The sequence below is a fragment of the Chiloscyllium plagiosum genome, unplaced genomic scaffold, assembly GCF_037043375.1.
Source record: "Chiloscyllium plagiosum isolate Xiang-an unplaced genomic scaffold, Cpla_swu_hap1 HiC_scaffold_23, whole genome shotgun sequence".
Lineage (NCBI taxonomy): Eukaryota > Metazoa > Chordata > Chondrichthyes > Orectolobiformes > Hemiscylliidae > Chiloscyllium > Chiloscyllium plagiosum.
The window spans coordinates 26,333,786-26,351,867 of record NW_028270161.1 but is presented as its reverse complement, the minus strand read 5'-3'; the positions used below and the strand labels follow the sequence as shown (position 1 = coordinate 26,351,867).

The following is an 18,082-nucleotide window of genomic DNA, read 5'->3' as shown; positions in this document are numbered from 1 at the left end:
TTCAACAAAGTCCATCATGATAGGCTCATCCAGAAGATTGAGATGCGTGGGGTCCACGGTGACTTAACCATGGCAGAGGGTAGTGGTAGAAAGTTGTTTTTCAGGCTGGAGGTCTGTGACTATAGGTGTTCTGCAGGGATCTGTACTGGGACCTCTGTTGTTTGTGAAATATGTATAAATGACTTGGATGAAAATATAGATGGGTGGGTTAGTAAGTTTGCAAATGAGATAAAGATTGGTGAAGTTTTGGAGAGTGTAGCAGGTTGTCAAAGGATACAGCGGGATATAGATATAGGTGGAGAAAGATGGAATTTAATTCATGGTTGCGCTTTGGGAGATCAAATGTTAAGGAAAAGTATAGTTAATTGCAGGAACCTGAACAGCATTGATGTACAGATGGATCTTGGGGTTCAACTCCATAGCTCCCTGAAAGTGGCCACGCAAGTAGATAGGATTGTAAAGAAGGTGTATGACATGCTTGCCTTTATTCATCGGGGAATTGAATACAAAAGTCAGGATGTCACGTAGCTTTATAAGTCTTCAAGTAATATGTTACAGGAAGGATGTGGAGGCTTTGAAGAGGATGCTGAAGAGGTTTATCAGGATACTGCCTGGATTAGACAGTATGAATTGTAAGGAGAGGCTAGAAAATCCCAGGTTTATTTCTCTGGAGCTTTGGAGATAGAGGGAAGACTTGATAGAGGTCTATACAATTATGAGGTGCATAGGTAGAGTTGACTGTCAAAATCCTTTTTCCAGACTTGAAATGTCTAAAACTAAGGGATGTGTATTTAAGGTGAGAAGGGAAAAGTTCCAAGGAGATGTGAGGAGCAAGTTTTTTTTATACAGGGAGTGATAGAAGTATGGAATGCGCTGCTGGGGTGGTGGTGCAGGCAGATATGATGGGGGCATTTTGGAGATTTTTAGATAAGCACATGAATACTTAAGGAATAGATGGATATAGACCAAGGGCAGGCAGAAGGGATTAATTTAGGCCGAAGGACCCGTTTCTGTGCTATACGGTTTTATGTTTTATGTATTTCAATGCTAATAAACTTTGACACACTAATTTGCAAGAAAACTTCCACGTTATGGCTGTAATTTGCACAGATCCCACTTACTATTGATGCCTGAACACCTCAAAACAGTTTACCAAATAGACAAGCCTGCATCTTTCAACTGTTATAATTTTAATGCGTTCATGGAACACAATCCATCCATAATCTCAGATATATTAAAGCTCCGAGACAAACAATGTAATATCTTTAACTACTGCAGATCCATGACAAGGAGTTTGCCTTTGTAGGTTGACCTCTGAGTCTGCATCCCGATCATCTTTATAGTTTTTAAAATAATTACCTTCCCCTTCAATATGGCACATCTGGGACTTCCCTTGGCACTTGCTCGTACTCACAAATGCTATTCAAATTCTCTCGTGCATTCCCTTCAATCCCACTGTCCTTCCCAACTGGAATGAAGAATTTTGATCTGACTCTTAAAATAGAGAAAAGTGGCTGTATTTCAAGTAGGTTATCGCCCTCCAAGGCTTCTACTTTATCTTCTAAAGGGTGAACAGAAAATGATGAAGGCGAAAGGTCACAGCAATGCAACCGCTAGCAAATGAATTGTTTAATCAATCTGATCTAAAATAAATCGTAAGACATAGGAGCAGAAATTAGGTCATTGGGCCCATTGAGTCTGTTCTGCCATATAACTATGGCTGATAAGTTTTTCGACCCCATTCTCCCACTTTTTTCCTGTAACCTTTGATCCCTTTGGCAATCAAGGTAAGGCAAATCTAGACAAGTTGATTGAATCTTCCTTTGAAATGGCATGAAATTAAATTTGCTGAAATTGTTTAAAATCACATGCACTGTTGTAGTGCATGAGAATTATAACTTACGTACAGAATATTATTTGTCAGGGAAAGAAAATCTTTGTTTTCCACAATTCTTCAGATTTACCTTGTTCTGTCCTTTTTCAAATTCAATTTTTTTGTTATGTTTATATGTATTTCATCCTATATTTCTGATATGCAATTTCTTGATTGAGAGATCTCTTTATAAAGAGTGATTGAATTTGATAGCACAAAATTAAATTATCATTATCTTAATTATTTTTTACTTGCAGACTTCTGACAGGGTATCCTCCCTTTTAGCACTGAATTCTTTAAGGACCTCCAGCCTAACAGAAATGGGACTACATGATACAAAGACTATAGGAGATATTAGCCCAAGGAGCAGGGCTGAAATTAGCCAGTGCATCAGTGGCATTGAATCTGTATCAGAACTCCAGACAGGACATGAAGCATGTGAACAGCATGCACGGCACAAAGATTTAGATTGCCCTGTTCACCATGATCGGACTGATACAAACAGCCAATCAGAACCTATTTATAGTGGAATGGGTAATATTTACTCCTCATGGATGAAAAGCCCAGAACGACCCAGCTTAAATTTCTCTCCTTTGAATTCCAATCTTCGGGATCTGACACCTTCGCATCAGTTGGAGGTAGGAGGTGGCTTCAGAGCAAGCGAGTCAAAAATGCTTCAGGAGGACAACAGACTGTCATTTTCAGAAGGAGTTGGTTATTACTGCACTGAGGATGGCATGATCAACTTTGGCAAGGGGATTAATGGGGACAGTATGACAGAGGGAAGCTGTATTCCACAAAATCCACCGCAAAAGAAGAAAGTAAGTGTCCAGGATCAAAGTTAACAGAATTGCTTTCAGAATTGCTTAATACAAAATGCTCAGTATCAGACAAGCATGCAGATTTATGGCATATTTGTAACACAAATTGAAGGAAGAAACATTATTTGTATTTTTAAAGTAGAGCAATTTTTATTAAACCATGTGAATTACACTTATACTTGTTTTTGTAATGCAGGTGTCTTTATTGGAATATCGTAAAAGGCAGCGTGAAGCAAGGCAAAGTGGTTCCAAATCAGAAAGCTTCTGTCCAGTTACCACATCACTATATAGTGTTGTTAGTATTGGTGGGGCCAGTAGCAATGACAATGGCAACAGCAGCAGTGGCATAACTGCTAGTGGAGAGCAAGGGGGAAACGTCACGAGTCAGTCATCATGTTTGCTTGCTACGGTGGAGTCTGCTGGTCCAACTGAAAGTGACAACAAATCTCCAGTTAAACAGACACCTTCAACAGAAAAGAAATTAGATGATACAGACGTCCAGTGGTAAGTTCATCGGAGCAATAAAACTATGAATAAGCACAAAATGCGTTCTTCACGTAGAATGATTTGAAATTGAAGCATACCCTTTAAAACCAAAATAATTTAAAGTAATATTTAGAATTTTTATTTGCAGGTTTGAGTCCCATCAATTGTAATTTCAAATCCAAACAGCAATAGCATATAATTCAGTTTTTTCCAGTTGTTTGTGAAAATAACTTGTAAATATATATTATCTTTCACAACAATGTACAAGGCCCAAGTGCATAACAAAACAGTTTCAGAGTGTAGAGGGAAATGATTTGAAATTTTTGAGAACCTCAGTGAATGGCGAGGTTACAGAGATAGGATGGTAGGATGAAGCAAGGTAGTAGTGTTGGTTGGGGGCTTGTGGAGGTATATGAGAGTGGTTGTTTAAATGTGGACAAGGACTTTTAATGAGGCAGGCAACTAAGAGGTTGGCGAGCAAATAAATGATTGATAAGCAAGACTTTCGACTTTACAGAATGCACACTGAAAAGATTTATATGGATAATGTTTGGGATAATGCTTCTGCTTGATTGATAACCCATTCAAACTCTCAGCATTCACTCCATCCAACACTGAATACACCGTGGCTGCAATATGTACCACCTACTAGTTGCATTGCAGAAACTTGGCTATTCTCCTTTGATAGGAGAAGGGCTTATGCCCGAAGAAGGGCTTATGCCCGAAACGCCGATTCTCCTGTTCCTTGGATGCTGCCTGACCTGCGCTTTTCCAGCAACACATTTTCAGCTCTATTCTCCTTTGATAGCATGGAAATGACACCACCTGCAAGTTCCCCTCCAATTTACATATCACCCAATTTGGGATTTTATTATTGTCCCCTTAATGCTGTTGGTACAAAATGCTGAAATTCTCTTCTGACAGACTCGTGAATGCAATTAAATCATAAGGTTACAGCAATTCTAGACAAGAGGTTCGATCCAGTGAGAAAAAATTATGTGGATCAATATCCTTAGCTTTCAAACTGCTATTGTTATAGAGTTGTACAGCATGGAAACAGACCCTACATTCCAAGTTGTTCATGCTGACCAAATATCCTAAATTAATTTAGTCCCATTTGCTAGTATTTAGCCTGTATCCCTCTAAACCCTTCCTATTCATATAAATTATCCAGATACCTTTTAAATGTTGTAATTGTACCAGCCTCCATCAGTTCCTCTGGCAGCTCATGCCATACACACACCACGCGCTGCATGAAAAAAGTTGCTCCTTAGGTTCTTTTTAAATCTTTCCCCTTTCATACTAAACCTATGCCCTTTAGCTTTGGATGCTCCCACCCTAAGACGTTGTCTATTTACCTTATCCATGCCCCTCATGATTTTATAAATTTCTATAAGATCAGCTCCCCCAGCCTCCAATGCTCCAGGGAAAATAGCCCCAGCCTACTCAGCCTCTCGAACCCTGGCAACATCCTTATAATTCTTTTCTGAATGGTTCAAGTTCCACAACATTGGTCTCCCTCCTATAGAAACAGAATAGCACACAATACTCCAAAAGTAGCCTAACCAAGTGGGAGAGGCAGTGGCTAGTGGTATTTTCGCCAGGCTGTAATCCAGATACCTAGATCATTTTCTGGGGACCCAGGTTGGAATCTTGCTACGGCAGGTAGTGGAATTTGAATTCAATAAATATCTGGAATGAAGAATCTAATGAGCACGAAACCATTGTTGATTGTCAGAAATACCCATCTGGTTCATTTAATATTCTTTAGGGAAGGAGACTGTCATTCTTCTCTGGTCTGGCCTACATCTAACTGCAGACCCACAGCATTGTGGTTGATGCGTAATTACCCGTTGGGCAATTAGGGATGGGCAATAAATGCTGCCTATCCAGAGATGCCCTCATCCCATGAATGAATAAAAGAAATGTCTGCCACATGACCTCCCAACCCATTTACTCCATGCACTGACCAATTACGGCATGTATACCAAACACCACCTTCACTGTCTTACCTATCTGTGACTCCAGTTTCAAAGGAACTATGAACCTGCACTCCAAGGTGTCTCTTTTTTTCAGCAACACTACCCAGGACCTTACCATTAAGTGTATAAGTCCTGCCCTGATTTGTCTTTCCAAAAAGCAGCACCTCGCATTTATCTAAATTAAACTCCATCTGCTAAATCTGATCAAGATCCTGACATACTCTGAACTACTTCTGTCCACTACATCTGCAGTTTTGGTGTGATCTGCAGACATACTAACCATACCTCCTATGTTGACAACGAAATCATTTATATAAATGACAAAAAGCAGTGGACATAGCACTGATCCTTATGGCACACTGCTAGTCCAATCTGAAAAGCAACCCTCCACCACCACCCTCTGTTTCCTACCTTCAAGCCAGTTCTGTATCCAAATGGCTAGTTTTCCCTGTATTCCATGAGACCTAACCTTGCTAACCAATGTATCATACAGAACCTTGTTGAACACTTTACTGAAGTCCATATAGATTACGTCCAACACTCTGCCTTCATCAATCCTCTTTGTTACTTCTTAAACAAAATTCAATTACGTTAGTGCAACACTATTTCCCACACACAAAGCCATGTTGACTGTTCCTAATCAGTCATTGCCTATCCAAATATATGTAATATGCTGTCTCTCAGGATCCCTTCCAACTACGTTCCCACCACTGATGTCAGGCTCACCAGTCTGTGGTTCCCTGGCTTTTCCTTAAATTGATTAAATAGTGGCATAACATTAGCCAATCTCCAGTTTTCCAGCAACGCACCTGCGGCTATCGATGATACAAGTACCACCCCACCAATCTCCATGTACAGCGCATCATCCGCCGTCATTTCCGCCACCTCCAAATGGACCCCACCACCAAGGATATATTTCCCTCCCCTCCCCTATCAGCATTCCGTAAAGACCACTCCTTCCGTGACTCCCTCGTCAACCGCAGGAGGTGCAAGACTTGCGCCCACACCTCCCCCCTCACCTCCCTCCAAGGCCCCAAAGGAAACTTCCATATCCGCCACAGATTCACCTGCACCTCCACACACATCATCTATTGCATCCTCTGCACCCGATGTGGCCTCCTCTATATTGGGGAGACAGGCCGCCTACTTGCGTTTCAGAGAACACCTCTGGGACACCCGGACCAACCAACCCAACCACCCTGTGGCTCAACACTTCAACTCCCCCTCCCACTCCACCAAGGATATGCAGGTCTTTGGACTCCTCCATCGCCAGACCACAACAACACGACTGTTGGAGGAAGAACGCCTCATCTTCCGCCAAGGAACCCTCCAACCACAAGGGATGAACTCAGATTTCACCAGTTTCCTCCTTTCCCCTCCCCCCACCTTGTCTCAGTCAAATTCATCGAACTCAGCACCGCCTTCCTAACCTACAATCTTCTTCCTGACCTCTCCGCCCCCACCCCAGTCTGACCTATCACCCTCACCTTGACCTCTTTCCACCTATCGCATTTCTGACGTCCCTCCTCCCTACCTTTTATCTTAGCCTGCTGGACAAACTTTCCTCATTCCTGAAGAAGGGCTTATGCCCGAAACGTCGATTCTCCTGTTCCCTGGATGCTGCCTGACCTGCTGCGCTTTTCCAGTAACACATTTTCAGCTCTGATCTCCAGCATCTGCAGACCTCACTTTCTCCTCAAAGATCTCAGCAAGGGGCCCTGCAATCACTTTTCTAGCTTTCCACAAAGTCTGAGGGTACACCTGATCGAGTCCTGGGACTTCTCCACCTTTCTGCGTTTTAAGACATCCTGCATCGCCTACTAAGACCATAAACCATGCGTGCAAATATTAGGCCATTCGGCCCATTGAGCCTGCTCCACCATTCAATCCTGGCTGATAAGTTTCTCAATCTCATTCTCCCGCTTTCACCCTGTAACCCTTGATCCCCTTGACAATCAAGAACCTATCTATCTCTGTCTTAAATTTACTCAATGACCTAGCCTCCACAGCCTTCTGTGGGAGTGAATTCCAGAGATTTCATCATTCTCTAGCTGAAGAAGTTTCTCCTCATCTCCATTCTAAAAGGTCTTCCCTTTAAGGCTGTGCCCACAGGTCCTTGTCTCTACTACCAGTGGAAACATCTTCCCAACATACGTTCTGTCCAGGAGAAAGTGAAAACTGCAGACGCTGGAGATCAGGGTCAAAAGGTGTGGCGCTGGAAAAGAACAGCAGGTCAGGCAGCATCGAAGGAGCAAGAGAGTCGATGTTTCAGGCATAAGCCCTTCATCAGGAATGTTGGAGGAGGGAGCGCCAAGTGTGCTGACAGATAAATGGGGGGTGGTGGGGGGAGGGATGGAGCTGGGGGGGGGAAGTAGCTTGGTAAGCGATAGGAAGATGAAGGTGGGGGGTGATGGTGATGGTATGGAGCAGAGGGTGGAGCGAGTAGGTGGGAAAGAAGATGGGCATGTAGGACAGTTCAGGAGGGCAGTGCTGAGTTGGAGGGTTGCATCTGGGATAAGGTGGGGGATGGGGAGATGAGGAAACTGGTGAAATTGACATTAATGCCATGTAGTTGGAGGGTCCCAAGGCAAAAGTTGAGGTATTCCTCCTCCAGGTGTTAGTTGGCTTGGATTTGGCAGTGGAGGAGGCCCAGGACTTGCATGTCCTTGGTGGAGTATGAGGGGGTCAGCCACAGGGCGGTGGGGTTGTTTGGTGCGCGTGTCATAGAGATGTTCCCTGAACTGTTCCGCATGTTGGCGTCCTGTCTCCCCAATGTCGGGGAGATCGCATCGGGAGCAATGGACACAGTGGATGAAGTCTTTGGATGTGCAGGAAAATCTCTGCCAGATGTGAAAGGATCCTTTGAGGCCTTGGATGGCGGTGAGGGGGGGTAGTGTGGCACAGGTTTTACACCTCTTGCGGTTGCAAGGGAAGGTGATGCAAGTGGAAGGTGGGGGGGAGGGGGTGAACGTGGACCTAACGAGGGAGTTGTAGGCGGAATGGTCTCTGCAGAATGCTAATAGGATGGGGAGGGAAATATATTTGATGGCGGTAGGTCTGACTGTAGGTGGCGGAAATGACGGAGGATGATGCATTGTATCCGGAGATTGGAGGGGTGCGAGGTGAGGACCAGAAGGTTCTATCCTTGTTGCGGTTGGAGGGGTGGGGTTCAAGGACGGAGGTGTGGAAAGTGGAAGAGATGCACTGGAGGGCTTTATTGACCACGTAGGAAGGGAAATTGTGATAGGAGGCCATCTGGGATGTTCTGGAGTGGAATTGCTCCTTTTGGGAGCAGGTGTGGTGGAAGCAGAGGAATTGGGAGTAAGGGATAGCATTTTTGCAGAAGCGGAGTTGGGACAAGGTGCAGTGCAGATAGCTGTGGGAGTCGGGTTTGAAGTGAATGTCTGTGTTGAGTCGGTCACCAGAAAGGTGAAAATGGAGAGGTCAAGGATGGGGAGGGAGGTGTCGGAGACGGTCCAGGTGAACTTGAGGTCAAGGGTGGAAGGTGTTCGTGAAGTTGATGAACTGTTCAACCTCTGTGGGAACACAAGATGGCGCCAATACAGTCATCAATGTAGCAGAGGAAAAGGTGGGTAATGGTGCCGGTGTAACTGCAGAAGATGGACTATTCCATGTATTCAACAAAGAGGCAGGCATAGCAGGGGATCATGTGGGTGCCCATGGCTACCCCTTTGGTCTGGAGGAAGTGGGAGGCATCCAAGGAGAAGTTGTTGAGGGTGAGGACCAGTACAGCGAATTGAATTAAGTGGGTCGGTGGAGGGATACTGGTTAGGTCAGTGGGAGAGGAAGAAACCATTCTGTCCAGGCCATTCAGTATTCTGTAAGTTTGTTAGATCCTCCCCATCCTTCTAAAACTTGATCGAGTATAGACCGAGTCCTCAAACGGTCCTCATATGTTAAGCTTTTCATTCCTCTGTAATATGGACATATTTCAAGATGTTGCTATTTCTTTTCCAAGTTCTCTCGCTTCCATATCCTTCTCCACAGTAAACACTGATACAAATGCTCATTTAGTATCTCCCCCATCTCCTGTGATTCCATATGTAGGTGATCTTATTGATCATTAAGGGGCCCTATCCCCTCCCTGGTTACCCTTCTGTCCTTAATGTATTTGTAGAACACCTATGTATTCTGTTTAACCCCATTTGCCAAAGCGATCTGTTCCATTTTTGTCCTCCTGAATTCTCTCTCAAAAATAGCTTCTGCTGCCTTGAATGCTTCTGGAGATTCATTTGATCCCTGCTGTCAATACCCAACATATGCTTCCACCTTTTTTTTAACCAAACCTCTATTTCTGTAGTCATCCAGCATTTTCTACGCCTAACAGCCTTGCACTTCACCCTAACAGGAATGTACTGTCTCTGGACTCTTGTTATGTCATTTTGAATGCTTCCCACTTCCCAACTGTCCCTTTACCTGCGAATATCTCCTCCCCCCACCCCCCCCCCCACCCCAGTCAACTAGTGAAAGTTCTGGCCTTCCTCCAGTGTTGAATTTCAACTTTTAGATCAGTCTATCCTTCTCTGTCACTATTCTGGAACTTACAGAATTATGATCATTGGCCCCAAAGTTCTCCCCTACTGACACCTCAGTAACCTGCCCTACCTTAGTTCCCAAGGGTAGATCAAATTTTGCCCCTTTTCTAAGATGTACATCCACTATTCTAGTGTTTTGTTATGAAGTAAATTATCACAAAAGCTATGCTAATGCCTCCTTAAAACTTAGTAGAGTCATAGAGATGTACAGCATGAAAACAGATCCTTCGGTCTAAATCGTCCGTGCTGATCGGATATTGTAAATTAATCTGGTCCCATTTGGCAGCCCTTAGCCTATATCCTTCTAAACCCTTCCTATTCATGTACCCATCCAGATGCCTTTTAAATGTTGTAATTGTTCAGCCTCCACCACTTTCTCTGGCAATTCTTTCCATACACGCACCACCCTCTGTGTGAAAAAGTTGCCCCTTAGGTCCCATTTAAGTTTTACCCCTGTCATCCTAAACCTATGCCCTCTAGTTTTGGACTCCCCCACCCCAGGCAAAACACTTTGTCTATTTACCCTATCTATGTTCCTCATGATTTTATAAAGCTGTATAAGGTCATTCCTCAGCCTCAGATTCTCCTGGGAAAACAGAACCGGCCAGTTCAGCCTCTCCCTGGAGCTCAAATCCTCCAACCCTGGCAACATCCTTTATAAGTCTTTTCTGAACCCTTTCAAGTTTTACAACATCTTTCCTGTATGTGGGAGACCAGAATTGCACACAATATTCCAAAAGTGACCTAATCAATGTCTTGTACAGCTGCAACATGAACTGTCAACTCTCTTACTCCATACTCTGTCCAATAAAGGAAAGCATACCAAATGCTGCCTTCACTCCTATCTACCTGTGACTCCACTTTCAAGGAACTATGAACCTGTGCTCCCAAGGACTCTTTGTTCAGCAACACTCTCCAGGACCTTAACATTAAGTGTATAAGTCCTGCTCTGATTTGCCTTTGCAAAGTGCAGCACCTCACATTCATCTAAATTATACTCCATCTGCCACTCCTCAGCCCAATGGCCCATCTGATCAAGATCCCGTTGTACTCTGAGGTAACCTTCTTCGCTGTCCACTATACCTTCAATTCTGGTGTCATCAGCAACCTTACTACTATACCTCTTATGCTCACATCCAAATTATTTATATAAATGATGAAAAGTAGTGGACCCAGCACCGATCCTTGTAGCACACCGCTGGTTACAGGCCTCCAGTCTGAAAAACAACTCTCCTCCATCACCACCCTCTATCTTCTACCTTTGAACCAGTTCTGTATCCAAATGGCTAGTTCTCCCTGTATTCCATGAGATCTAACCTTGCTAACCAGTCTCCTATGGGGAACATAGAACAATACAGCGCGGAACAGGCCCTTCGGCCCACGATGTTGCGCCGACCTGTGAACTATTCTCAGCTCGTCTCCCTACACTATCCCAAAATCATCTATGTGCTTATCTAAGGATTATTTAAATCTCCCTAATGTGGCTGAGTTGACTACATTAGCAGGTAGGGTATTCCACGCCCTTACCACTCTTTGTAAAGAACTTGCCTCTGACATCAGTCTTAAATCTATCACCCCTCAATTTGTAATTATGGCCTCTCGTACAAGCTGACATCATCATCCTAGGAAAACTTCTTTCACTGTCTACCCTATCTAATCCTCTGATCATCTTGTATGTCTCTATCAAATCCCCTCTTCGCCGCCACCTTTCCAATGACAACAGACTCAAGTCTCTCAGCCTTCCCTCCTGACCAGGCAACATCCTGGTAAATCTCCTCTGCACCTTTTCCGATGCTTCCACATTCTTCCTGTAATGGGGTGACCGGAACTGTACACAATATTCTAAGTGTGGCTGCACCAGCGTCTTGTATTGTTGCAGCATGATATTGCAGTTCCGGAACTCAATCCCTCTACCAATGAAACCTAACACGCTGTATGCCTTCTTAACAGTACTATCCACCTGGGTGGCAACTTTCAGGGATCTATGCACATAGACTCCAAGATCCCTCTGCACATCCACACTACCAAGAATCTTTCCATTGACCCAGTACTCTGCCTTCCTGTTATTCTTCCCAAAGTGCATCACCTCACATTTAGCTGCATTGAACTCTATTTGTTACACCTCAGCCCAATTCTGCAGCTTATCCAAGTCCCCCTGCAACCTGTAACATTCTTCCAAACTGTCCACTACTCCACCGACTTTAGTGTCTTCTGCAAATTTACTGATCCATCCACCAATGCCTGCGTCTAAGTCATTTATAAAAATGACAAACAGCAGTGGTACCAAAACGGATCCTTGTGGCACACCACTAGTAACTGGACTCCAGACTGAATATTTTCCATCAACCACCACTCGCTGCCTTCTTTCAGAAAGCCAGTTTCTAATTCAAACTGCTAAATCACCCTCAATTCCATGCCTCTGCATTTTCTCCATCAGCCTTCCATGTGGAACTTATCAAAGGCTTTACTGAAGTCCATGTATACCACGTCAACTGCCCTACCCTCGTCTACGTGCTTGGTCATCTTCTCAAAAAGCTCAGAGGTTTGTGAGACACGACCTGCCCTTGACGAAATCATGTTGACTATCTGAAATCAAATTGTTGCTTGCTAGATGATAAATCTTATCCCTTTTAATCCTTTCCAAAACCTTTCCAACAACAGAAGTAAGATTCACTGGTCTATAATTACCTGGGCCATCTATGTTGCCCTTCTTGAACAAGGGCACAACATTTGCAATCCTCCACTCCTCTGGTACTAAACCTTTAGACAATGACGACTCAAATATCAAAGCCAAAGGCTCTGCTATCTCTTCCCGAGCTTCCCTGAGAATCCTCGGATAAATCCCGTCGGGCCCAGGGGACTTGTCTACTTTCACTCCTTCTAGAATTGATAACACCCATGTGTAACTAACCTCGATCCGTTTTAGTCTAATATCTCGTACCTCTTTCTTCTCCTCTACAATATTCTCCTTTTCCTGAGTGAACATCGATGAGAAATGTTCATTTAGCACCTCTCCGATCTCTACAGGGTCCACACTCAACTTCCCACTTCTGTCTTTGACTGGCTCTATTTCTACCCTAATCATCCTTTAATTCCTCACATACCTATAGAAAGCTTTAGGGTTCTCCCTTATTCTATTTGCTAAAGACTGCTCGTGTCCTCTCTTAGCTCCTTTTAACCCTCTCTTTAAATCCTTCCTAGCTGATCTGTAACTCTCTATCGCCTCATCTGTACTAGCTTGCCTCATCAACACACAAGCCTCCTTCATTCTTCTTAACAAGAGATGCAATTTCTGTAGTAAACCACGGTTCCCTTACCTTATCACTTCCTCCCTGCCTGACAGGGACATAACTATCAAGAACACACAATATCTGTTCCTTAAACCAGCTCCACATTTCAATTGTCTGCATCCCCTGCATTTTGCTACCCCATTCTATGCATCCTAGTTAGAACATAGAACAATACAGCACAGAACAGATCCTTCGGCCCACGATGTTGTGCCGAACATTTGTCCTAGCTTAAGCACCTATTTGCATTATAATTGCCCTTGCCCCTTCGATAACTCTTGATCTGTGGCATGTACCTATCCCTTTCCATCGCTCAACTAAAGGTAACTGAATTATGGTCACTCTCTCCAAAGTGCTCACCTACAACTAAATCAAACATCCTGTTGAACACCTTACTGAAGTCCATACAGACCACGTCCACCATTCTGCCCTCATCAGCCCTCTTCGTTACTACTTCAGAAGACTCAATCAGGTTGACTATCCCTAATCAGTCCTTGCCTTTCCAAATGCATGTAAAGCCTGTCCCTCAGAATTCCCTCCAACAACTAGCCCACCACCGATGTCAGCCTCACTGGTCTGTAGTTCCCTGGCTTTTCCTTAAATAATGGCATCACATTAGCCAATCTCCAGCCTTCTGGCACCTCACCTGTGACTATTGATGATACAGATATCTCAGTCAGGAGTCCAGCAACCACTTCCTGAGCCTCCCACAGAGTTCTAGGGTAGGTCCCAGGGATTAGCTCCCAGGGATTTATCCACTTCTTTCGTTTTGAGATATCCAGAACCACCACTTCTGTAATATGGACATTTTTCAAGATGTCGCCATCTAATTCCCCACATTCTATATCTACCATGTTCTTCTCCACAGTAAACACTGATACAAAATACTCATTTAGTGTCTTCCCCCATCTCCTGTCGTTCCACACAGGGTGCCTTGCTGATCTTTGAGGAGCCATATCTTCTCCCTAGTTACCCTTTTGTCCTTAATATATTTATAAAATCTATTTGGATTCTCGTGATTTGGAGAAGCCGGTGTTGGACTGGGGTACAAAGTTAAAAATCACAAAGCAGCAGGTTATAGTCCCAACAGGGAGAAAGAGAGGACTGCAGATGCTGGAGATCAGAGTCAAGATTAGAGTGGTGCTGGAAAAGAACAGCAGATCAGGCAGGATCCGATGAGCAGGAAAATCGACGTTTCAAGCAAAAGCCCTTCATCAGGAATGAGCCCTCATTTCCCTCGATTTTCCTACTCCTCTGATCCTGCCTGACCTGCTGTGCTTTTCCAGCATCGCTCTAATCTTGACTGTAGTCGCAACAGGTTTATTTTGAACTGCTTCCAAATAAAACTGTTGGACTATAACCTGGTGTTGTGTGATTTTTAAATTTGGATTCTCCTTAACACTATTTGCTAAAGTTATCTCATGTCCCCTTTTTACCCTCCTGATTTCCCTCTTAAATATACTTCTCCTCACTTTATACTGTTGTAAGGATTCACTCAATCTCTGCTGTCAATACCTGACACATGCTTCTTAACCAAAACCTCAATTTCTCGAGTCATCCTGCATTCCCTACACCTACCAGCCTTGCCTTTCACCCTAACAGGAATACACTGTCTCTGGACTCACATTATCTCATTTTTGAACACTTCCCATTTTCCAGCTGTTCCTTTGCCTGCGAACACCTGCCCCTAATCAACCTTTGAAAGTTCTTGCCTAATACCATCAAACGTGGCCTTCCTCCAATTTAGAACGTCAAGTTTTAGATCCAATTTATCCTTTTCCATCACTATTTTAAAACAAATAGAATTATTGTCACTGGTCCCAAAATGTTCTCCCACTGACATCTGTCACCTGCCCTGCCTGACTTCCCAAGAGTAGGTCAAGTTTTGCACCTTCTCTAGTAGGTGCATCCACATACTGAATCAGAAAATGTTCTTGTACATACTTTAACAAATACCCCTCCATCTAAACCCTTAACACTATTGCATTCCCTGTCTTTGTTTGGAAAGTTAAAATCCCCTACCATAACAACCCTATTATTAGAGACATAGAAATGTACAGCATGCAAACAGACCCTTCAGTCCAACTCGTCCATGCCAACCAGATAGTCCCATTTGCTAGCATTTGGCCTGTATCCCTCTAAATCCTTTCTATTCATATACCCATCGAGATGCCTTTTAAATGTAACTGTATCTGCATCCACCACTTCCTCTGGCAGTTCGTTCCATACCATGCACCATGCTGTGTTTGAAAATGTTGCCCCTTAGGTCTGTTTTAAATCTTTCCCACTCACCTTAAACCTATGCCCTCTAGTTTTGGACTCCCCTACCCTGGGGAAAAGATCTTGACTATTCACCCTATCCATGCTATCAATGATTCAAATATCTCAGCAAGGTCCAGGGTGATGGTGAATACCAGCTCCTGATTCCGCTAACATCGAGGACCGTGTAGCTGCTACATCACCATCCCCCCAGACCTCCCGCTCACTGAGGCTGAACGATCAGTCTTCAGCGAAGGGCTCATTTTCATTCCATTTCACCCAGACATAAACAAATTCTGCACATGATGTCAAGCTCTTTTTCTGCTACCTCCACACCTATTTTTTTGAACAGGAATCCAACCCACTCTTTAACCCCTTTCCCACCTCCAGCAGAATCCATCCTCCAGGCCTCCTACCCTCCTTCAACTCCTTCATCTCCAACTGCTGCCTCTCCATCCCTTTCAATTACTCCTATCTCTTCCCATCAGAAAGTGTAGCCCTCCATTTCCTTCGCTCCAATCCCAACTTACTAAACCCACCAATAAAGTGGGGCGCGGTGGTAATATGGTGAACTGACCTCTATATCGCTGAGGCCAGATGCTAACTCTCTGACGCCACCTCCTACCGTCCACTCGATTATGTCTCTATTCTTACAGATAACTGAGATCTCCTTACAAATTTGTTGCTCAATTTCCTGCTGACTATCCCTTTCCTGTTACTCAGTTCCACCCAAGTAATTTCCCTGGGTGTATTCCCAAGCGCATCCTCCCTCAGTACAGCTGTAATGCTATCCCTTATCAAAATGCTACTCCCCCTCCTGTCTTGCCTTCCTTCCTATCATTGCTTTAGCATTTGTATCCTGGAACTGGCAGTCCTGTCCATCCCTGAGCCACATCTCTGTAATTGCTATGATATTCTAGTCCCATGTTCCTAACTATGCCCTGAGTTCATCTGTCTTCCCTGTTAGGTCTTTTGCATTGAAATAAATGCTGTTTAATTTTACAGTCTTACCTTTCCTACAAGTCTGTGCTTTGTTCCCTGACTGTTTGACTTGCTCCTTTTTCCCATCTGTACCAGTCTCCAATTGATCTCTTTCTTCACCATTTCCCTGGTCACACCCGCATCCATCTTACTAGTTTATATCCTCCCAAGCAGCTCTAGTACAACTCCCTGCCAGCATAATAGTCCCTTCCAATTTAGGTGCAATCCGCCCTCCTTGCACAGGTCACTTCTACTCCAGAAGAGATTCCAATGGTCCAAAAAATGTGAACCCTTCTCCTTTGCACCAGCTCCTCAGTCATGCATTCATTTGCTGTATCCTCCTATTCATACCCTCACTAGCTCATAGCACCGGAAGTAGACTGGATATCATTACCCTTGAGGGCTTCCTTTTTAAATTCCTGCCTCATTCATTTTCAATATTCTCCCTTCAGAATCTCATCCTTTTCCCTTCCTGTATCAAAGGTTCCAATGTATACAATGACCTCCTGCTGGTCCATCCCCTCTTTGAGATCATTCTGCACCCTCTCTGAGATATCCTTGTTCTTGGCACCAGGGAGGCAACGCAGTCTGATTTTTCACTGCCAGCCGCAGAAAAGTCTGTCTGTGCCCCTGTCACAGTCGAATGCTTGGAACCTTGTACCCTTCGTTATGTTAGAGCCATTCTTGGTCCCAGAAACTTGGCTGTTCATGCTATATTCTCTTGAGAGTCCATTACCCCCTACGTTTTCCAAAACAGCATACCTATTTGAGATGGGGATAGCCACAGGACACTCCTGCACCACCTGATTCCCTCTCCTACCTTTTCTGGAGTTAACCCATCTACCTGACTGTGGCTTTTCTCTTTTCTTAAAGCCATCCATCACACACCCTAGCCTAGGGCGGCACGGTGGCACAGTGGTTAGCACTGCTGCCTCACAGCGCCAGAGACCCGGGTTCAATTCCCGACTCAGGCGACTGACTGTGTGGAGTTTGCACATTCTCCCCGTGTCTCCGTGGGTTTCCTCCGGGTGCTCCGGTTTCCTCCCACAGTCCAAAGATGTGCAGGTCAGGTGAATTGGCCATGCTAAATTGCCCATAGTGTTAGGTAAAGGGGTAAATGTAGGGTAATGGGTGGATTGCGCTTCGGCGGGTCGGTGTGGACTTGTTGGACCGAAGGGCCTGTTTCCACACTGTAAGTAATCTAATCTAATCTAGCTCCTGTAAATTCTTTATTGCCGCTAGCTGCCACTCCAACCGATCCATGATAGGATTCGCAACCAAAGACACTTCCTGCACATAATCATCAGTAACATGGAACTCTCCCTAAACTCCTACATCTGACAGGAAGAGCACATAACTCAACTAAAGGCCATCTTTGCTCCTTCACAATCTACAGACCTAGAAAATAGCACCGACTTAGTGTTCTAAAAAAAACACTGCTGCAGGCTAACTTCATATTACAGTTTATATTTTAAAATTTAATTGAGACAGATTTTATCCAGAAAGAACCCACTCTACTCGCTATTGTAAATTTACAACAAGGTTGCACTCAAAAACTATGTACTTACCTGATCCTGTGCTGTGAGCTCTCCCACATATGTTCCTCCAAGGTCAGCTGTGAATTTCGCGATTGTTAAGTTTTTCTAGACACACTCCAATGTCCAGAGATATTTGAACTCAAACAGCAAAGGCAGTAACTGTGCAGATTTACTGCTAAATCAGAGAGCAGTGTCAGTTTCTTACCCTGACCCTGTGGTCTTTGCCTTTGTCTGTCTTCCTTTTTTAGTGCTGCTGTTTTGATGCTTTTTTCCCCAAAGTTCGAAAACAATGCAATAAC

At 44.1% G+C, this 18,082-nt stretch overlaps 1 protein-coding gene across 6 annotated transcripts in view; it reads left to right on the top strand.

Annotated features, from left to right (window-relative positions):
* kmt2e (lysine (K)-specific methyltransferase 2E) overlaps window positions 1-18,082 on the top strand; it is a 129,113-nt gene that overhangs the window by 100,470 nt on the left and 10,561 nt on the right. For all 6 annotated transcript variants that reach the window (XM_043713857.2, XM_043713858.2, XM_043713861.2 and 3 more), the window contains 2 exons: window positions 2,131-2,694; window positions 2,891-3,198. In XM_043713857.2, coding sequence (XP_043569792.2) covers window positions 2,131-2,694; window positions 2,891-3,198 — 872 coding nt within the window. The remainder of the gene's footprint in view (window positions 1-2,130; window positions 2,695-2,890; window positions 3,199-18,082) is intronic.